Source organism: Propithecus coquereli, unplaced genomic scaffold (genome assembly GCF_000956105.1).
Source record: "Propithecus coquereli isolate 6110/MARCELLA unplaced genomic scaffold, Pcoq_1.0 Scaffold241, whole genome shotgun sequence".
In the NCBI taxonomy this organism is placed as follows: Eukaryota; Metazoa; Chordata; class Mammalia; order Primates; family Indriidae; genus Propithecus; species Propithecus coquereli.
The window spans coordinates 2,213,287-2,235,560 of NW_012147964.1; the positions used below are offsets into that span (position 1 = coordinate 2,213,287).

At 59.8% G+C, this 22,274-nt stretch overlaps 1 protein-coding gene across 1 annotated transcript in view; it reads left to right on the top strand.

The window, feature by feature from the left end:
* The first annotated feature begins 8,782 nt into the window (after positions 1 to 8,782).
* SEMA6B (sema domain, transmembrane domain (TM), and cytoplasmic domain, (semaphorin) 6B) overlaps positions 8,783 to 22,274 on the top strand; it is a 23,767-nt gene continuing 10,275 nt past the window's right edge. The window contains exons 1-2 of the mRNA XM_012646132.1: positions 8,783 to 8,804; positions 9,654 to 9,776. Coding sequence (XP_012501586.1) covers positions 8,783 to 8,804; positions 9,654 to 9,776 — 145 coding nt within the window. The remainder of the gene's footprint in view (positions 8,805 to 9,653; positions 9,777 to 22,274) is intronic.

Here is a 22,274-nt window from a genome sequence, read left to right on the forward strand (position 1 = left end):
GCACACAGTAGGTGCTTAATAAGTACTTGTTGAATAACTTAATCCTCTTCTACTACCCTGATCTCTGAACTCTGCCACGATGGGGGCAGCACTGTGTCCTAGGCACCACCTAGTTGGTAGAACCTGGCACACAGTAGGTGCTTAATAAAGTTAGCTGAGCAAATAGGCCGGCAAGGATCAAGACCCACAAGGCCCGCTGAAGACATCGGAGGTTCTGCAGCCGAGGCCGGGCTGGATCCAGGTGGGGCGCGAAGGGTGTGGGTGTGACCTCAGTGCCCGCCGACAGCCCCTCCACACGCTGATGTCAGTGTCACCTGTGTGGCCAGCCCTGGAGTGCCACTAGCCGAGGTCATTCACACACACGCCCTCCACTATCACTGTCTGTGTTTGCTGTTGTTGTCCTTCCCCAATAACACTTCTGATTTTCTTTCTACCTTTTATTTAAATTGTGGCAAAACACAGATGACATAAAATTCACCGTTTCAGCTGTTCTTAAGTGCACAGCTCGGCGGCATCAGAGCATTCACATTGCCGTGCCACTGTCGCCACCCTCCTTCTCCAGAACTTTCTCGTCTTCCCAACTGAAGCTCTGTCCCCACGAAACACTCACTCCCCACCCCCTCCCCAGCCCCTGGCACCCACCATCCTGCTTCCTGTCTCTGCGGATCTGACGCCTCCAGGGACCTCCTGTGAGTGGAGTCACACAGAATTTGTCCCTCTGCGTCTGGCGTCTCTCACTGAGCACGATGTCCTCAAGGTCCATCCACGCACGGCTGTAGCTCGTGTCAGAGCCTCGTCCCTTTTCGCAGTTGCATGATATTCCAGCGTGTGGATGGACCGCACCGTGTGTGTTCATCCGTGGACACTTGGGCTGTCTCCACCTCTCGGCTGTTGCGAATCGTGCTGCTGTGACCACTGGCGTACACGTATCTGTCCTACCTGTCTGCTTCTATCTCTGTTGACAACGCCCCGAACAGTCTCAGGGACATCAAAGCTCCTTCTCACAACTTCAAGGGAGGATGATGGTCAGGAAAAACCTCCAAGAGGAAGAAACACAGGATTTCAGAACCTCCTGGTGGAGGAGAAGAAAACCCACCTCTATTAAGCACCTACTGTATGCCGGGGCCTGGTATCTTTGGAATTGAAACAACTTGCTCATGGCAACTGGCCAAGCAAGGGTTTGGATTCCAGTCTGTGAGCCGCAGAGAGCACATCCATTTTAATGCCTGCTTGGTTGCCTCTGACGAGGGGAGGCTCACCACTCCATCATTGATTAGGAAATCAATGAGCAAGATGACCTTAGAGGAAACAAAACGGGGTAGGAAACAGCTGTCCCTCCAAAATTGGGGACAGAGGCAGAGAAGGGGACATTGGTGGGGAACAGCTTCCCAGACAGTGGGAACAGCAAGTGCAAAGGCCCAGTGGCAGGACGTGTCCACTAGACTGGGATGGGGAGTCCAGAGGAGGGGCCATTGTGAACAGGGAGAATGTGACAGCTCCCCCTGCTCAAATGGCATTCGCCTCCTGCCCTCTGTGCCTCAGTTTCCTGTCCATACCCACCAGAACTTGAAGATCCCTGGATGCCCCCACCCTACTCCCCTGTTAGGGGACCAGGATGCCACTCGTCTCATTTGCATATGCAGAAGACACCTTGTGCGAGGGGTTTCTGGGACTACCCAGATCGCATCTGGCCTTTCTGGGGGATTTCTGAGCCGGAGGAAGCCCTATAATTGCTCTTTAATTTCCACTTACAAATCACGCAGCGGATACTGCTGTTTATGTCTCTAATCTAATATTTCCCGGGTCCAAGTGTGGCGCTTTTAGCTCCCGCCAGACACACAGGGTCTGAGGGGCTGCAGACGGGGGCGGGTCTCAGGCTGGGCAGCCCCCATCGTCTCCCCGCTGCCAGCCTGGCTGAAGGCCTACTGTGTGCCCAGGCCTCACATATACATCCCCTCTCCCGATGAGGGGGGCAGGCAGAGCCATGGAGGGGGGTTCTGGGCAAACTCTGGGGCCAGGCGTCCTGGGTTCGAATCCCTGCCCCCCACTCAAAATGTACAAAGTGCCTGGAGCTGTGCAGTGCACACAGTAGGTGCTTAAGAAGTGCTCCTGGAGTTATTATTTCACTGGATACCCCAGCTCCATCCTGGGGGTTGTGGCGGCCACCATTATGCCCTGTTTTGCTGAGAAGGAAAGTCAGTATCCCTGGCCACCCCCTCATTCAACTTGGCCTCAGTTTCCCCCTTGATACAATGAGGACAGACCCTGGGGAGCTCTCAGACCCTCACTCCTTCATTCGTTCTTTCATTCATTCAACACATTAGTTGGGTGCCTACTGTGCGCCATGTCCTGTTTTAGACCCTGGACACAGTGGAGACTCAGGTCCTGCCCCAGAAGGGTGACAGCCTGGGAGAGGAAGAAGAAGAAAAACAAGGAGATGGATACGAGAAATCCTGGTTGCAATAAGTTCAGTAAAGCCATCAAAGCAGGGCAAGGGAAGACTAGGAGGGGTGATTATTTAAATGAGGGGAGGTTGGGGGAACGTTGGAATTGAGACCTGGAGGAGCTGGAAGGGAGCCACTTGGAGATCTGTGGGAAGAGGGTTTCAGGCAGAGGAAACAGCAAGTGCAAAGGCCCTGGGGCAGGACAGGCTTGGTACAGAAACTACACACACAGAGACACTGCCTGGCCCTATACAGCTGTACCCTGATGTTTCAGAATGCAGCTGCCTCCTCTCCAGGAAGCTCTCCTGGATCCTCCATGAGCTGGAGAAGCGAGGGAGGGAGGGTCCATGCCAGGCTCCAGGGCACCCAAGCAGGGGGCAGGGAAGAGGTCAAGGAGACCCCACTCACTGGTCCCAGGTCACAACTCAACTCAAGAACCCTCCAAATTAGGGGATCCCTGAGCCCCTGGAAGTTCTTCCAGGGACAACAGCACATTATACTTAAGAGCTGGGGTTCAGGCCGGGCACGGTGGCTCAAGTCTCTAGTCCCAGCTTCACAGGAGGCTGAGGCAGGAGGATCGCTTGGGCCCAGGAGTTGGAGGTTGCTGTGAGCTATGATGAGGCCACTGCACTCCAGCCTGGGTGACACAGCAAGGCTCTGTCCCCCCCCCAAAAAAAAAAGCTGGGCTTCAAACCTGGCTCCACCATTCCTATGTAGAATGGTGGGGCTGCATAGACTAGATACCTAATACACGTTAGATCATTATTATAATTAGTAATATCTGCACAACAAAGAGTATTTTCCGGGCAGCAGGCCCAGGGGTGCTGTGTGGCCTCCAGAAAGGGCTACAGCCTCTCTGGGCACCGGTCCCCCCACATCCTCTCTCAGGAGTCGGAGACGAGAGTTTGGGCTTGAGGAGGGGTCCAGAAGATAAGCCCCCATCCCCATCCCACCGCGAAGAGGCAGGGGTCAGAAATCACGGAGTGAGGGAGGGTCAGGGCCCAGCCACCGCCGGTCGCCCCCTCCCCGCCCCCCAGGCTCCACGGTTAGCTCCGCGGAGCGACCAGCTGGGCGGATTTAGCCAGCGCATCTGCCGCGCGAGCAGCTGCCGCTCTGGGGGGGAGGAGGGGGATTTGGGACGAGGGAAAAATCTGTCCGAGGAGAATCGCGTCTGCGCGGCCCAGCTGCCGGCTCGGGCTGGGGGGACACCCCGAATCCGCTCGGACCCCGGGCCCCTCCCCCACCGCGACCGCCCCCACGTGCCTCTGGGGGAGGGGGCGTCGGGAAGGCCCTGACGTCACACGCGGCCTCGGCCAATAGGAGCTGCCCTTTCAGAGTCCCCGGGGGATTCCCTGGCCCCAACCAGGACCAGGGGCGCCACCGAGGAGCGACCACCCCCAACCTGGGCTTAAAGGTGGCCGGCACCTAGCCCGGGAAACTGAGGCTGGGGCATATGGGCGACGGGGTGGGACCCAGGCGACCTCTCGGAGCTGCTGCCCACTGGCCTGGCTCCAGCCCGGCCCAGAGAGGGGCAGGGACCCGCGGGTGTCACACAGCGGGGTGGCCGGGCGGGGAGCTCTGCTGGGGGACGTGCAGGCAGCGGGGCGGGGGCCTCCTTTCCCCGCAGGCGCCGAGCCCAGCCTCACTCCATCCCGGGGCCCCCAGAAGGCCGCCTGACCCCGTCCGGGTCTCCCCGGGCCCCCTCGGACCCGGGACCGCAGCCCGGGCAGCGCCGGGAAGGTGTCGGTGGCCTCGGGCGCCCGCAAAACCCGCCCTGGAACATGCCGGGCCGGAGCCGGACTGGAGCGCAGCGTTGCCCACGCGCCCGCCCGGACGGGGAAACTGAGGCCCAGCGGGGCGGGGCTTTTCCCAGAGTCCCGCAGTTAGGAGGGCGCTGCTGGCTCCCGTGACCTCGGGCGAGGCCCTGCCCCTCCCTGGGCCTCCCCGGCGCATCCGGAGGGCGAGCCGTGAACTTCTGCCACCCAACTCCAGGTCAGGGCTCAGACAGACCGGAGCCCCGGGCGGGGAGAGGGAGCAGCCCGGCCTGACCTTGTCCCGGTCCAGGGCATGAAAGACCCATTCATGGCCACAGAAGCCTGGGTGGCAGCTGAGCCGGGCGGCAGGGGTGGGGCCTCCCACAGGGCCTTTGTCCAAGCCTCACATGCCCTCCCCACACACCCCTGTCCGCGCTGCTGTGCTCGGCCAAACCTGTCTATGGTTCTTCTACGGCCCCCATATCACCTCCTTGTGGTCCTCCTGGACCCTCAACACCAGTCCTGGCGCCTTTGTCTACGGAGTTCTGTGGCCACTGGCTTTTGTACCTCCCAGGCTAGACTGCAGGCAGGCGCCACATTTGTCGACTGTGCCCGGGATCTGACACACAACAGGCGCTCAATAAATGTTTGTTGAATGAATGGGTTGCAGAACTGCCCAGTTGGGCACAGCCAAGGCCACAGGCCAGGGAGGGCACGTCAGGGGGTGGGCACAGCACAGGCAGTGGGAGGGGTGGAGGTGGGAGGCTGCAGACCCAGGCTGCCAAGCTGAGCTGCTGGGACTCGGCCCCCTCCCTTTTGGAGCAGGCCTCAGTGTCCCCAAGTGGGCAGGGCACAGAAGGTGGGGGCTGGAGGCTGGCAGGTGCCGCGGCTGATTTGCCTGGGATGCAGGGGCGGCCGGAAAGCGGAAAAAGGGCCAAAACCACGGGCAGGAAGGCCTGGCTGCTCTGGGAGGTTTGTGGTCACCAGCGTGGCCGCGGCACATGCTGGGCCAGGAGGCTCCGGGCTGTCTCCACGGGTGCCAGGGAGCCTGCAGGTTGCCCAGGGCTGCCCGTGGCCTGGGAAGCAGGGTTCCGAGTCCTGACCCCTCGTCCCTGTGTGTGGCTGGCAGAAAGCCAGTCTGAGTGCCAGGGACGGGACCTAGTGGCCCCAGCACACAGTAGGCGCGTAAGAAAAGTCACTAAATACATAATAATAAAGTGTTTATGGAGCACCTACTGTATGTATACCAGAGGTGCCAGGGGGACCAGGACAGCACCCAGCCCAGGGTTGGAGACATACAGGGTCACATGCACATAAGGGGAGACGCTTGGGACAGAGAGGGACATTGAGGCGCGGAGAGGGCCCCTGCTGTCCTGAATTCACACGGAGGGTCAGGGAGGTTAGGCGAAGGTCTCTGAAACCTCAGGGCTCTGTCTTGGGGTCTCAAAGGCAGGGGCAAGAGTGTTCCCCATGGGTAGGGGGGACGTGCAGCCCCTAAGAAACCCCTTTCCGGGCCGGGCCCCACTGGGCACGGGGTACCACGGGGACCTCTGCAGCTGTTCCGCTCGGGTCCGAACCCCTGTCTCACCACTGTCCAACTGCAAGACCTCGGACAAGACGCCTCCCCGTGCCTCAGTTTCCTCACACGTCCAGTGGGTGTTGTCGGATGCAATGCCTTTGTGCTGAGTCATTGACCCCATATGTGAAGGGGGCACCGGACCCCGGGGGTCCTGGCGCTGTACCCGCCCGTGGTCCCTGTGAGTCTGATTAGGGACGGTACCGGGACGCGAGTTGGGACAGAGGAGACGGGAGCGGGAGTTGGGGCGGCCCAGTTAAGCTCACCACCTGGGCGAAGAAAGCAGGGACACCCAGCCTGGGTCGCCCCTGGCCCCTCAGGCCCCCTCGCCGACAGCCGCCCGCCGGGCTCCGCGCTCCGCTCCGCGCCGCCGCCGCTCTGGGCCGGGTTTTGTGCGGCTCCAGCCCGGCTTCGGTGGGGGGGTTGCTGGCAAGGGGGGGGCGGAGGTGGCGGAGCCGCGAGTCGCAGCGGCCGCCGCGGCGGGCGGAGGAGATGCGGCCGCGGCGCGCCCCCGGTCCGGCCGCCGCACAGCACCCCCCCCGGAGCCGACGCCAGCGCGCGGGGGACCGGGGCTGAGCCCCCTCCCCCAGCGCAGCGCCGCGGGCCCGGGGGCGGGGAGAGCGCGCGCCCCCAGCCCCCCGCCCCACCCGGGATGCCCGGCTGAGCCGGCCCGGCCGGGACAGGTGCGCGCACGGCCCCCCCGCCCGCCGCCCTCGCTCCCTCCCGCGCACTCGCGGCCGCCGCGGCTCCGAGGTAAGCGCCCCGGGGCGTCTGCGCGGGGGGCCGGGGAGGCGCTGCCACGGGGGTGTCTGGCGGTGCGCAGCCGGGGGGCCGGGCCGTGGGCTGGGGTGGCCGGCTCGGGCGCTGTCGCGGGGCGGGGGCCGAGGGCCCTGCCACCGGCAGCGGGTGGATCGGGCCGGGGAGGGGGCTTGGGGGCGCTGTCTGTGGCCGCGCAGCTGGGGAGGGGGCTGGCTTCGAGAGGGGGGCGCTGCACGGAGTGGCAGCTGGGGGTCCGGCAGCATCGCTTGTCGGGGGCTGGATTTGGGCCTGGGGCGCCGGACGAGGCTCCATCATGGGGGTGTCCAATGGCACCGCAGCCGGGCGGGGGGGCTCGGCTTGTTGACGGGGGGCTGCATGTGAGGCTATAATGGGGGTTCTGTCGGCACCGCAGCGGGTGGAGATTTTGTCCGGGGGGGGGCCGCAGGAGGCACAAGGATGGGGCTCGCGGCTGCGCCGCTGGGGCGCTGGATTTGGGCCCAGGTGGGGGGTTCGGGGCAGGCTGGGGGCCTGCGGGCCGGGGCTGGGGGCCGGTGTTGGGGGGCGGGGCCCTAAGAGCTGAGTCGAGGGCGACCGGGGGCTGGTGTGGTGGTCCCGGCACTGTGGGGCCCCTCCGCCCCTCTCCGCGGTCCAGACGCCGCACCTTGGGCGCCCGAGTCCCCTCCGGCCTCCTGCCCGGCCCAGAACGGAACGAGTCCCGGCCCTGGCGGCGGGGGAGGGGCCGCAGTGGGGAGGGGAGAGAAGGCCAGCCAGTCCGGATCCCCCCGCTGCGGTGGGGGCCTGAGGGTTCGGAGCCCCCCAAGAGCTGACAAAGGGACAAAGAAAACGTCTCTCTCCAAGCGCGCTGGGCTGGGTGGGGGGCGCCGAGTGTGGCCCCCCTCCTGCGGGCGCTGATTGGTCCCCAGGGCGGGGGGTCACGTGCCCCCCCTGTCCTGCTCTCCGCCTCCGGGCGCCCTCCTAGTTGGGGCGCCTCCCAGAGGGGGCGCTAGTGCAGCGAACCCCACCTCTGCCCGGGACCCGTAAATGCTGGAGCCAGGAGCGTTTGCAAGAGTCCTGGGGTTGGGGGAGGCATTCCCAGACCCTCGCCCCCACGTGGCCCTCTGGCTGTCTTTTTGACATTGTCCACCTGAGGTTGTCATTTTGACCCCCAGACTAAGGCGGAACTGGGGCTTGGAGTTAGGGGGGCGCTCCCAAGCTTTGGGGGGTCTGGGTTGGGGGTTAAGTGGGAAGAAGGGAGAGACGCCCACCCCATATGCGAAAGTGCATTTCTTCATATTTTTCTGGGTCCACTCACCTTGTCAAAAGGTCCAAATTCCCTCTCCAAAATAAAAATTCGGGACCCCTGGGGGACTCCCCCCCACCCACAGACCCCCCCAGCTGCTTTCCTCACATGCTAGGAACCCTGTTTCTTCCAGGGGCGGGATTTCTGGGTGTATGGGTACAATTGCTTTAAACTCTGTCCAGGGAGGGTATGGACGGGGTGCGGCACGATGGCTGCGGGTTCAAGGCTGGGATCAGGACCCACCGGGAGGGGTCCCAAGCTCTCTAGGAAGTTGGCTGTGAGTCGGGTGGCAGCCTGACATAAGCCTCTTTAAACTGTAGCATGTCCACTCTGAACCGGCCCATTCTTAAAAGCAAATGGGGAAACTGAGGCCCAGGGAGGCAGCTGAGACCCTAGGCCCCCTGCCGTCCCCTTGCATCCCAGGATGCCCCTAGCCGATGATGGCCGCCCTGGAGTTGCCGCGTCTCCCCTCCCCCTCAGCTCTGGGATGTGCAGGAATTAGACCCCAAGCTTTGAGGGGAGGCTTAGCTGTGTGGCCTCAGACAGGTCCCTGTCCCCCTCTGGGCTGCAGTGTCTCCAGGAGATGCTTTCTGGTTTTAGGACTTGAGGTGAGGCAGAGAGAGGTCACACAGACTGTCTCAGATCGGTAACTGCCCCACTCTGCCTCCGACGGTTGTCACCTACCTCTGCAGGGGCTGAGCACCCACGGGTCCTTGTCACCACTCCGCTTTGAGGTGAGACGGTATCTCCGAGTGGAGATATTGAGTCACCCGGGAGGGGTGACTTTCCCCTTGGAGCTTAGTCCTTGCCTCTGTCCGATGGGCAAAGAAGGTGCTAGAGATTTGGTTCGGTGTCTGCAGTGGCCGCCCGGGGCTGAGGCAGGAGTCGCTGGGGTTACCTGGGGCGGGGCCTGGAAGATAGAACTCAAACTGCCCTTGGAAAGGTGACCATGACATCAGCCTGCAGGACAGGTGAGCTGGGTCCCCGGGGACTGAAGGGTATGCCGATCACTGCCCGTCTCCCAGGAAGGAAGGTGTCCCCAGCTGACCCTGGGTGTGGCCCTGTCCTGTGGGCCCAGTGGGGGCGATTCTGGAGGGAGAAAATCCCAGGCCAGTCGGTCGGGACAGCTGGGAGCAGGGAAGGCTGCCTGGAGGAGGGGGTGCTGCCACCGGGCTTGAAGGGTGAGAAGGATTTGGCCAGGAGGCGAGGGGGACAGGCATTCCTGCTGGAGGAGACGGCAAGGATGGCCATGGCTGGGTATGTTGGGGAAGCCCTGAGTGGCTGCACTATTTTAAGCATGGGAGGCAATGACACCGAGACCTGAGAGGAGGGGAAAGTGGCCTAGAATGCCAAGCTGAGGAGTGAACTTTATTCCAAGGGCAGTAGGGAGCCATGGAAGGTTTTAGAGCATGGGAGGGATATGAGTAACATATCAGACCGGAGCAGCTGCGAGGAAGGGTCACTACCAGCAGACAGACTCCTGGAAACCAAGCACGCTGGTCAAAGGGGTGATGAGCTGCCCATCCCGGGGGGCAGGCAAGGGGAGTTGGACAGCCATCTTTCCGGAATGCTGGGGAAATAATTGGGATATGGGTCAGACCCAGGTGACCTTCTGGATTTGTTTTCGATTTCCAGGTATGGTAGGTTTTCTGAACGTCTGTAACATTTAAGAGACCGCGAGTCTGAGACTCTGAGCTGTTTTTAAGGGGCCGTGGATTCTCGGGCTTGGGTTCCTCCAAGACCCAGGTGGGATTTCGTTCGGCTGCGGCTTTCTCTTGGCCACTGTGGGTGTGTTTCCCCACCCCGCTGTCTTCGTGTAGCAGCAGTGGGACAATCGAGGCTCGACGCAGCCCGGGACACAGGCCCTGCCGCCTGCCCCACGTCCTGTGGCTGCATGATCCGGGAACAGACCCGCATCCTAGACGCCTCCACCATGGCGAACGGTGCGGGCTTGGCCGCCAGAGCTGGGGTCCGGTGTGCGGCGGGGCCTGAACCACATCGGTCTCTTCTGTCATCACAGTCCCTCTTCACCTGTCCTCCCGGGATGTCACATACAGTGGCAGACATTAGAACGACCCAAGGAAGTGGCTTGGGAGGCTGGGGCCCTCTCTTATGGCCCTTTGGGCAGAGACACGGGCCCCCCACTAGATGCCCCCTCCCCATCTGGCCCCAGGGTCCAAAGGGGGCCGCCCAGGGCCTGCTGGGAGGTCGGCCTGGTCTAATGAGGACTACATTTCCCAGGATGCACCGTGGCCTGACTAAGCCCTCCTTCCAAAGGCCGACCTAGGAAGGAACTTCCCGAGTACAGGAGCCCCGAGGATTGTGGGTTCTCTGGTGGGCCCTGGTTCAGGGCAGACAGGGTGATCAGTCAGTCAGTCATTCAACAAATGCTGCCAGTACCCGCTGTGTGCTGTGCCCCGTGCTGGGTGATGCTGGGATCCCAGAGAAGGAACCTCAACTCCAGTGTCTAATTGGCCCTCCAGGGGCTTCTAGGCCAGGGGAGGGGAAATAGAGGCAGACACTGGCCCTCTATGCTACATGGGGTCAGGGCAGAGGCAGAGGGAGCAACTGCGGCTGGGAAAGCTGGTCTGTGCCACATGGATCAGGAGAGATGCACTGAGAAAGGGCATTGCAACTAGGGCCATGACGGATGTGTAGGAGTTCACTAGGGGAGGACACATGTTTTCTGATGGTTGCATAAGAACCTCCTCCCTTCTGTGGGTCCTGGCGCCTCCCTTTCATGGAGGCCAAGGAGTCCGAGCCCCTGGGGCAGTTAAGATAACCACTCTGCACTCTTGCCCTTAGCAGGTGCCATGGCAGATCAGACTCCCTTGAGCTCGAATCCATCTCTTCATTTACTCACTCATACACCCTCTCTGAGCCTCAATTTCCCCATCTGTAAAACAGGGGTGCTATTCTGTCTCCCATAGGGTTGATCATTTAAACAAGAGGATACAGGCCCTGATCTCATTCGGAGCTGGCAGGGGTGGCTCCAATGTTTTAAGGTGACTCCATGCGTTGACCAATGTTTAATGAACACCTACTATGTGCCAGGTGCTTGGGGACCTAGCAATGGCCAAGGCTGACTGCGTGTCCTGCCCTTGTCGAATTCACAGCCAAGTGGGGACAGGACACTAACTAGAGAAATACACCAGGCAAATCAATTACAATGAGCTCCCTGAGACAGCAATATGGGGTGAAGAGGCTGGGAAGGGCGGGGCTGTTTTAGCTGAGGGTGTCACTGAGGAGATGACATTTGAGCTGAGACCTGGAAGATGAGAAGCAGGCTGTCATGCAAAGATCTGGAGGAGCAGCAATCTTGACAGAGGCACAGCCCGTGCAAAGGCCCTGGGGCAGGACAGCGCCTGGTGTGTGGGAGGCACAGCGAGGAGGCCCGTGTGGCTGGAGCAGAGTGAGGAGGGGAAGGGGACAGGGCAAGTCATGCGGGGCCTGGTGGGCCATGGGGAGAACTGGGGCTTTGACCCCAGGGGTGGTGGACTGTTTTCCAGCTGTGCAGCCTTGGGCACATCACTTGCCCACTCTCGGCCTCGGTTTCCCCTCCTATAAAATGGTCAGAAGAGCCTCTCCCACCTGCCCATCTGGGCTAAATCATGTACTTCTTATCAGGGCTTGGTACACAGTAAGTGCTCCATAAATATTTGATGTTATTCCCCCTTTGAAGGTCTGAGCCCCAAATTCCCCCAGGCACCCCATAAACCAGGGGGCCCTGCCCCTCGACGTTCTTCTCCACTGTTGGACAGTTCTCACGCCCCCATCCCCTGGTGCTGACGTCACTCTGCCAGCCCCTCCGGCCATTCCTGAGCCCTGACTCACCAGGGCTTGTGGTCCCCTCTGACCCCAGGGCCTTTCCCTTGGGACCTATTTCCCGCCTTTGTCTTCTTCAAGTTCATTCGCCAGGTCTTCCCTTTCCCAGCAGCACTTGGCAACCCCGTCTGCCTCCCCCTCCTGGCCTCTCATTCTGCTCCTGTCCCAGTGGGCGACCCCCGTGTCCTCCTGGACGTGGCTTCTGGGGTGGGGCAGTGGCTGGGGAAGTTCTGGGAGAGGGGCTACCAGAACCCCAAGTTGGCAGGGGCAGGGCTTCCCGTCTTCCGCCCCTAGATCGAAGCTGGGGACTGTCTCTCTTTCTGTCCTCCCTATAATAGAGCCCGACCCCTCTCTGTCCCCACAAAACCGGGCCCCAAGCGCAGGCCCGGCTCCTCTGTATTTGCTGCAAATGGAGTTCCAGGGCAGGACCTGTGTCCCCAGGGAATCTGCGGGTGCCTGACAACCATCCCGTCCCAGATTCCCTCGGATCCCCCAGCCCCCCCCGGAGCTACCCCCTCCTGGGCCCTCTAATTACCCCCTGGGCATAAATGACACTTTAATTTCGTCTGAGTGGTCCTTGCAACCCCCCGCAATTCCTAATTACAAGTCACTGCTTCCGCATGGGCTCCTGGCGGCCCAGTTTCCAAACAGTGATTAACATTCATTACCCGGGAGCCCCTCCACCCCCTGCCTGGGCCAGGAGCCCTGGGGACCCATCCACGTCCCCACTTGAGGTCCTGCCTCTGCCACCTGGTCTCACCCCTCTGGTTTCCTGAGTGGCCTGGGGACAGGGACAGCCTCTGTTGGTTTTCCGTAAAATATTTGGTCTGTGCCACACTCATGGGCAGATGACACATTGCCAACGCCCGGGAAAGGGCGGGCACAGGCAGTGCAGTCTGTGAATCCCAGCTTCTCCCGCACGTGCTGTGTGACCTCAGCCAAGTGGCTTAACCTCTCTGAGCTTCCACTTTTCCATCTAAGGATGGGGACGAGGGCGTGCAGTAGGTAGGGCCTTCCTAAATCTCCTCTTAGATCCCTGCTGTCCTGGGCGGCTGTGAGTTGGGTGTGGAAGGCAGCTCTGAGCACCATCCTCTTCAAAATAGATGATCAGCATTAATCGAGTGCTTACTGCATGCCGCGCTCCGTGTCAAGCCCTGGACACACGGGCTTCCCAGCCCCACTGGCACGCAGTAGGTATGCAAGAACTCTGGAACAAACGTGTCCTTGTGACTATTTTATAAACGGGGGCTCTTCCTGGGACATTCATTCACCCGGGATTTGTTGAGCACCTACTGTGTGCCAGGCCTCATGTGTGCTGGGGACACGGCAGTGACCCCCCTGCCCCCATGGAGCCAATACTCTCATCCCTGTTATCCAGAGGCAGAAACAAGCCCAGAGAGGGGAAGAGTCTAACCCAAGGCTGCACAGCAGTGGAGACAGTTAATTAACATTCTGTGACGCGGTGCTCGTTTACCCCTCATGAGAACCCGAGGAGGGGGGCCATCTTGCTCGGTTCCCTGATGGGGAAACTGAGGCTGCGGGAGCTGCGGACTCAGGAAGGAGTGTCAGGAACGGATAGGGACTCGCTAGCCACCTCCCAGGCTGGGCAGGGATGAGTTAACCGGCATCTGGCGGGCGTTGAGGGACACGGGGCCTCTCCCCTCTGCCCCCCGAATGCCCGGGGGACCCCAGGGTCTCCCTCAGGCCTTTCCGACAAGTTCCTAGACAGCCCCGAGCCCGGCCGGGCTTCGACAGGGGGGTGAGCGAGGCAGCTGGAGGAGGCAGCTGAAAGCAGAGCCCGTAACCAGACCTGGGTGGCCAGGGGGCCGGGCCACCCCGCCGGGTTACTCGATCCCCCCGGGGACGCTGGCCCCAGAGCTGGAAACCCCGGGGCGGCCAGGGCCGAGAGGGAGCTCCTTCTGCGGAACAGGAGACAGACATCCCGCCCCCAGCCTCGCTGTCTGTGGCAGATGGAGAAATGGCGGCTCCAAGCCTGGCTCGGATCCCTGAGTCCCTAATCACAGTACGGAGAGGCCCAGAGAGGCTGAGCTGCTGGCCTAAGGCCACACAGCAAGGCTGTTTAACATAAAGCAGATGCGTGTGCGCCAGACCCCCTTCTGGTGCCTTATTTTATGGGCAAGAAAATCGAGGCTCAGACTGGTGTTGGTGGCTCTTGCCTGTAATCCCAGCACTCTGGGAGGCCAAGGCAGGAGGATCTCTAGAAGTCAGGAGTTCGAGACCAGCCTGGGAAACATAGCCAGACCCCGTCTCTACTAAAAAAAAAATAGAAAAATTAGCCAGGCGTGGTGTGGTGGCGCCTGTAGTCCCAGCTACTCGGGAGGCCGAGGCAGGAGGATCGCTTGAGCCCAGGAGTTGGAGGCTGCAGTGAGCTGTGATGATGCCACTGCACTCCAGCCTGGGCGACAGAGTGAGACCCTGTCTCAAAAAAAGAATGAGGGTCCGTGTCTCCTCTGGAAAAGGCAGAGACCCCCCCTCCCGGGTCCTTTCTGCGACGTGCCTGCCTCCCCGCCCCGCCTAGACCTTCTTGCTGTTCCTTGAGCGGTTCCAGCCTCCAAGCTTCTGCCTTTGCAGAGCGCCTTCCTCACCTGGGCACGGCTGCTCCCTGCCAGCCTCTGGCCTCAGCACAGACGTCCTCTCCTGCAGGAGGCCCCCCCGGCCACTGGCTAAAGCAGCCCCTTGGCAGTACTCTCCCATCATTCTCTGCATTTGCACCGTGACGTTTATCCTTGGCAGAAGTTACCAAGTTCCCTTCTTGGGCAATACGTGTACCCCACGAGGGCGGAGCTTTGTGGCTTTCTTGTCTCTGCTGTGTTCGCTGTGCCTAGAATGGTGTCTGGCACACAGCAGGTGCTCAATCAGTGCTAAGCAAGTGAGCGAGTGGATAGCTTCCAAGGTGGGGTACCAGAGGCCAGGGCGGGACCCGGTTGCTTCCACGTGGGTGAGGTCGGGTGGGGCTGAGGGAGGGCTGTGGCTGGAAGTGCCCAGGGAAACTGAGGTACAGCCTGAGTGGTCAGAGAGGGCTTCCTGGAGGAGGCGACATCCACACATGGCCTTGACTGGTGAGCAAGAGTCAGCTGTGGAGCTTCAAGGACAGAGAGTGAGGTCACTATGTCTGGGTGGTTGGGAGGGCATCCTGGGGACAGCTGGCAGAGGGGACAGCCGAGCAAAGGCCCAGAGGTGGGACCGGGAATACCTGGCAGGAGGTGAGGGCAGGAGGAAGGCTAAAGTCCTTCCCAGGGTGGGAGGTGTCCTGGAACATGGAGGTGTCGAGTTCAGTTCTTTCTTCTGTGGGGCACTAGGGAGCCATGGTAGGCCTTTGAGCAGGGAAGTGTCAGGGTCTGAGCTGAGCTTGAGGTGCCTGGTGGTGGGAATGATCAGAGAGCAGGAAGACAGGCATTGCCAGGACGTTCAAAGCCCAGGCTGGGAGTGCCCACCGGGCCAGAGAAGGGGACCCAGCTAGCTGACTTCTGGAAGCAAGAAGGATTCAAGGTAGACTGAAAGTAGAACTTCCCTGCTAAGGCAGAGAGGCTGGGCGAATCCCCCCTGGCTGCAGACCTGTCCCAGGGGAACATGGGGCCACACCCTCCAATGCCAAACTGATACCTGGTTGATATTTTTCTGAATAAGAACGGTTGCGATAATAGTAATATTGCCAAGTGACGCCGGCTGAGGGCTTACTGCGTGCCGCTGGCCACGTGTGCCTGCTGAGCCCTTGAAACGTGGCCGCTCCGAATCGAGATGAGGAAGCGTGACATCCACACTGGATTCCAAAGATTCTGTTTTCAGTACGGAAAGCAGAATGTGAAATGTCCATGATCGCGAGGGGACAAAACACCATTTGGGAGCTGTCGGGTTAAGTAAAACATAGTATCAAAATGAATTTAACCTGCTACTTTCTTTCCACCTTAAAATCACACACGCGTGTGCCCGGGGCGTGCACGTGGGGTTTCTGTGAGATGACGTTGGTTTGGATTATGTCCTTTTCTCCTCGTCCCAGCGCTTTCAGGTTGGACTTCTACTCGTGACAGTTTACAGATGGGGAAACTGAGGCCCGGAAAGGGGAAGGGACTCTCTGTGGTCACGTGGCTGGTAAGAGGCAGAGCCGGCGTTTGAACCCGGGCTGTGCGGTTCTGGAGCCAAAGCTCTCAACCTGGGGGCTCCTCAGCTGGCCAAGTTGTCTGTCTGGGCCTCAGTTTCCCCAACTGGCTGGCAAGGTTGGGCTGGACGGGCTGGGCCGGGGCAGGAAGGCGGGTAGACGCAGTTAACTGGGGGTTCAGAAACGGTTTGACAGCCAGAAAGCCTTGGATGTGGGGAGGGGGACCCAGGCAGCCGCTTTCTGGGGTTCGTGCGTGTACACGATCAGCGGGACACACGTGTGCACACGTGTGCTTGTTGCGGAGGACGTGGGACACGTTGGGGGGACAGATCTGGGTTCATTCAGCTCCCAATGCTGACGATTTGTTCTTCACGTACAGTGAGCAATTATTGAGCACCGACAGCATGCCAGACCCTGCAGGGATTTGTCACTGGCCAAGACACAGCCAGCGCTGTGGTCACTGGGCTCACAGTCCCAGATCGGCCCTGAACGGGCTGACGGACAGGGGATTGTTTTATTTGGGGGGGTCCTTGCGCGACGCAGAGCTTTTCGGACTCTGCCACCTCGAGGATCCTTGCGAGGTGCTGCTCAAACGCAGGCTCTGCTTGGGCAGATGCGGGACACCGGTTCTGCATTTCTAACAGCCATGCTGAGGCCACTGGTTCGAGGACCACATACGGAGAAGCAAAGGGTCGAAGGCGCAGAACTCGGGCTCTGAGGGTGTTAAGTGGTTGTGGGGTAACGTGGGGAGGTCGAGAGGGGGCCTCTCTGAGAAGGTTGCGACATTTCAGCGGTGAGACCTGAAGTGAGAAAGTGAGTTATGTTCGTAACTGTGCAAAGGCCACGCGGGGGGGGCGGGGGATAGCAGCCCGTGCAAAGGCCCTGAGGCAGAGTGAGTGGAGGGGACAAGGCAGGGCCTGGTGGGCTGCAGGGAGGACTTGGGCTTTGACTCTCAGGGAGGTGGGAGCCATGGAGAGCTGTGGGCAGAGGAGGGTCTGGCCCTGACTCAGGTTCTCACAGGCGCCCTCTGGTGGTGGCTTCGGGGAGGACAGACTTGGCGGGGGACGAGATCAGGAGCCGGGGACCAGGGCAGAGGGGACAGCCCTGATCTAGGCAGGCCACGACGGGGCTGGCCAGGGTGTGGACTGGGAAGCCGAGAGAATTCCGGATAAATCCGAAGGCGGCGCCCCCAGGGCTTGCGGATGCTGGTGTCGGATGCGAGGTTGCAGGAACCGGCGGGGAGCGGGGAGTGGGGGACGGACCCCCAGGTGTGGCCTGCGCCGTCAGGCCGGACTCTCCCAGGTTTGAGTTATAGACGCGGCGCCGTGCCAGCCAACGTCGCAGCAGGTTTTTGTTTTATTTGTTGTTTGTTTTGGAACTTGCAAGCTGGTCCCAGAATCTATCCCGGCGCGCTGGCCGGAAGGTGGGAGGAGCGTTGCAGTAGGAAATTCACACCGATGATGACAGATGATGGCAGGGGTAGTAGCTGAGGCCGTGTGGCCCCGGGGAAGAAGGGGGGCCCGGCGTGATTAAGGGTGAGACCCTGCGAGACCCCTGAGTGACAACATCGAGGGCAGCTGGGCCCCAAGCCTGGAGCTGGGGGAGGCCCCGGGCTGTGGGCGTGTTGGGTGTAGACGGGGTTTGGGGTTTGGAGCCCCAGGAGTGGACCAGGGACCCAGAGAGGTGGGAGCTCCCAGGAAGGGGACATGTAGTAGGGTGACCTTGAGGAAGTTTCCATCCCAGAGCCTCGAGCCTCAGTTTCCCCATCTGTGCAGTGGGACGGCGTGCAGAGTTGGAGCAGCAGCTAGGGGTCAGGCAGAGGGGCCCCGTTACGGTGTGAGGCTTTGTGACCGGCTGTCCCACCCACTCTGGCCCCCATGGCACAAAGGCATGTCCCGGGGGCTGTAGGCGGGCTCCACCTCCCCTACCGACACGCAAGACACCTGGGCGCATGGATGACCCAGAAAACCCTGCACAGCGTGGGGCGCACACGCCGGCCACGCGGCTCCCCCGTGCCTGGCCCCCGGTGGCGGCTCCCTGTGGCCAGGTGCTGGACAGCCCCAGCCTGGCAGGTGGTCGGGCTGCTTCCGGGCAGGCGGGCGCCGAGCGGCTGCTGGCAGAGGCGCCTCGAGTTTCACGGAGAGAAACAGATGGTCTTGGGGTGGGGGGAGGCGCCCAGGCCTCGGGTAACCCCAGATCAAGAATAAAATGAAGCCAGGTATCAGGGTTGGTCCTGAAGGTGGTCTAGACTCCCCCCATCAAAAATTGCATTTTTAAAATTTTTTTTATTTTTTAGAGACAGGGTCTCGCTCTGTCGCCCAGGCTGAAGTGCAGTGGCATCATCATAGCTCACTGCGGCCTCTAACTCCTGGGCTCAAGCGATCCTCCTGCCTCAGCCTCCCAAGTAGCTGGGACTGCAGGCGCCACCACTCCTAGCTAATTTTTCTATTTTTTGTAGAGATGGGGTCTTGCTCTGTTGCTCAGGCTGGTCTCAAACTCCTGGCTTCAAGCAATCCTTGGCCTCCCAAAGTGCTGGGATTACAGGTGTGAGCCACCGCGCCCGGCCTAATTCTGTGCTATCATCAAAATAAATAAAACTGAGAAGGTTCCAGTTTCGGCCCTGCTGCTCCCTGACTCCGGGCAAATGACTTCACCTATCTGTGTCTCAGTTTCCCTATCTGTGTAAGGGGTCTATTTAGAGCATCCACCCCTTGGGAAAGAGGGTGTTGTGCAGATTAAACGAGTTCATTTAAGTACTTATGACAATGCCTGGCACATCGCAAGTGCCTTATTATTTATTGAGCTCCTACTGGATATGGGGCCCAGTGCTGGGTGCTGGGAACACAATCGAGTGGACAGGACAGACCCAGCCCTGCCGTCCCAGGGCTCACAGCCCAGTGGGGGAGAAGGACAGTTAACTAGGCATCTACAAGACAAGGGGAGCAGGGCGCTCAAGGGGGACACACAGACACTGTGGGAGGCTGGAGGCGATCCCTGCCCAGCTGGGGGCTGATCTGGGAAGGCTTCCTGGAGGAGGTGTCTGAGACCCAAAGATTGTGTTCACCAGGTTCCACGCAGAGGGAACAGCATGTCCATGTGCACATGCCCAGAGGTGGGGACAGAAGGGAGGGGATGAGCTGGGACCTCATTTCAAGGGCGCTGGGGAGCTATAGAAGAGTTTAGAGCAGTACCTTTCAACCGGAGTGCTTCTGCCTCCAGGGGACACTTGGACGTGTCTGGAGACACATATGGTTGTCATGACTTGGGGGCGCTCCTGGCTTGGAGCAAGTACAGCGCCCAGGATGGCCACACTGGACTTGAATTCTAGAAAGTTCCCTTTGCTACCGAGAGGAAGATGTGTTGCTCGTGGGGCCGTCTCCAAGTTGAGGACCTGGCAGGAGAAGCAGGTTTCATGCAAGACCAGAGCCCAGCTGGGGGCTCAGGAGCCCTAGGGGTGGGCTTTTGGGGGCTGGAGGCAGCTGGTGACAGAGGGACGAAAGGAAATCCCTTCCCAGCCTCGAGTGGCTGCATCATCCCAAAGCTAAGAAAACCAGGAGAAGCCAGACACGGTGGCTCATGCCCATAATCCTGGCACTCTGGGGGGCTGAGGCGGGTGGATTGCTCAAGGTCAGGAGTTCGAGACCAGCCTGAGTGGGAGCAAGACCCCGTCTCTACTAAAAAAAAAAAAAAAAATAGAAAGAAATTATCTGGACTACTAAAAATATATATATAGAAAAAATTGGCCGGGCATGGTGGCACATGCCTGTAGTCCCAGCTACCCGGGAGGCTGAGGCAGGAGGATCGCTTGAGCCCAGGAGATTGAGGTTGCTATGAGCTAGGCCGAAGCCACGGCACTCTAGCCCAGGCAAAAGAGTGAGACTCTGTCTCAAAAAAAAAAAAAAAGAAAGAAAACCAGGAGGAAAAAAGTAGCCACGAGGTCCCATCCAGGCCTGGGGCCTCAGTCTGCCCATCTGCGAACTGGGTATTAAAGTCGCAGCCGGCCTCACAGGGTTGCGGGGTGAGAGAGTGGGGCCCTGGGCTCGCTGCAGCTGCCATTTCCTCCCTGGCGGGGCTACAGCCCCAGAATACGACCCTCAGTTTCCCTGTCTGCAAAGTGGGCTTAATGTCACACCAACCCCACAGATCCATTGGTGGGTTTCACGAAGTAATTCCCAGAAATTATCCTGCCCTGTCCCTATGACTTAATAAGCCACCACCACCAACAGCAATAATGTTTGCATTTACTGAGCACCTACTGTGTGCCCGGCACTGTGCTATTTAATACTACTCACCACAAGTCTATGAGGTCAGTACCATTACCATGCCCATTTTACAGGTGAGGACCTGAGGCCCAGAGAGAGAGAGTGACCTGTCCAAGATCACACAGCGTGTAGGTGGCAGAGCTGAGATTCGAACCCTTGCAGCCTGGCTCTGGCACCCTTCCCCCAACCACAATGCTGCATGGCCAATGGAAGCTGTTGTTTTAAAGTTTCTTTAGTTAAATATTCCGATAAAATGCAAGATAAAAGGCATACTGCTCACGCCCCTTAGGATAGCTGCTATCAAAACACCGAGAGAACAGGTGTTGGCGAGGATGGGGAGAAACTGGAACACTTGTGCACTTGGTGGAAACGCGACATGGCGCAGCCACTGTGGAAAACAGTGTGGCAGTTCCCGAAACAATTAGAAATAGAATTACCACCTGATCCAGCAATGCTCCTTCTGGGCATACGCACAAAGGCATGGAAAGCGGGGACTCAAAGAAATATCTTTACACCGTGTTCGTAGCAGCGTTGTTCGCAATAGCCAAAAGGCGGAAGCTGCCCAGTGTCCGTGGATGGGTGATGGATACACACAGCGTGGCCCATCCACACGCTGGAATATTATTTACCCTTAAAAAGGAAGGAACCTGGGCGCCATGGCTTACGCCTGTGATCCTGGCACTTTGGGAGGCCAAGACCAGAGGATCACTGGAGGCCAGGAGTTCGGGAGCAGCCTGGGCAACATAGCAAGACCCCACCTCTACAAAAGTTAGCCTGGTTTGGTGGCACACACCTGTAGTCGCAGCTACCTAGGAGGCTGAGGCAGGAGGATCATTTGAGCCCAGGCGTTTGAGGTTGCTGTGAGCCGTGATGACGCCACGGCACTCTAGCCTGGGCAATAGAGTGACACCTGTCTCAAAAAACAAAACAAATCAAAACAAAACATCAAAAAAAAAAAAAAAAGAAAAGAAAAGAAAAGGAAGGAAGGAAGCTTTGACACGGGCCACAGCGTGGAGGGACCTTCAGGACATCGTGCTCAGCGAGAGACGCCAGACACAGAAGGACAAATCCTGTGTGATTCCACTCACAGGAGGTCCCTAGAGGCGTCAGATCCACAGAGACAGGAAGTAGGATGGTGGGTGCCAGGGGCTGGGCAGGGGGTGGGGGGTGAGTGGTTCATGGGGACAGAGTCAGTTTGGGAAGATGAGAAAGTTCTGGAAGTGGAGGGTGGTGATGGCTGCACAGCAACATGCGTGTGCTTAACGCTGCTGAGCTGTGCCCTGAGAAATGGTCAAAGTGGCAAATTTCACTATGTACATCTTGCCGTATACATTTAAAAACGGCAGGCGGCAGACAGTGCTCCGCGGGGGTTCTTGGGGAGGGGTCTACAAGGACCAGCGGCCTGAGGGTCCTGTAGGCCACGGTGGGGTCGAAGGTCAGGGGCTGTGCCTGCCAGGCAGAGCCAGGGGGCCGGACGCAGGGGTCACTGGGAACCGCGGGCGGCTTCTGGGCCGGGGAGGAGCCGCGGAAGGAAACTCGTAAGGAAGCAGAGCCGTGCCCCGAACACACGTGGGATCCGGGCGTCCTCTGAGTCACAAATCCTGGAAGCCCAGGGTCGTGGAGAGGAAGCCCTGCTGGGCTACGCAAGGTCTTCCTGTTTTCTGGCCCTGGGTGTTCGGTGGCCGCCACTCCGGGGCCCATGTTCCCGAATCACACCTCCAGAGGCTTGCGACCCCCGACCCACAAGGCCCGGGCAGGGCTGGGAGATGTCCCTGCTGCCCAGATGGGGAAACTGAGGCATGGGTGTTGCTCGAGACTTCCCAGAACGACGAGGCTGCCGAGATTGTCATTTGGGGCCTCCGCGACCTGGACTGCACCCCTTTCTGGTAGGGGGTGCGGGCTGAACCTCAAGAGGGGGAATTCTGCTCACCGTTTATTGCTTGGTGGTGTGGGTGGAGGTCTCTATGCCACACATCCGGAAGGTGCTGGAAGGTGGGGCAAAGTTACTTTGAATGAGAGCAGGAACAAGGCTTCCTAGAGAGGGAGTGAGGCGCCTGTCACAGAGGTATTCAAGCAGAGGACAGAAAGGCTGAACTTGGGAAAGAAGCCAGACCTTCCCGGCCCTCTGAGGCCCCCGGCCAGCTGGAATCGTTTGTAATTCTAAAGCCATGCAGCTCCTGGCTTGTGGCTTATAAAATTCGAAGCGTCTTTGGGTCTTTTTTTTTTTTTTTTTGAGC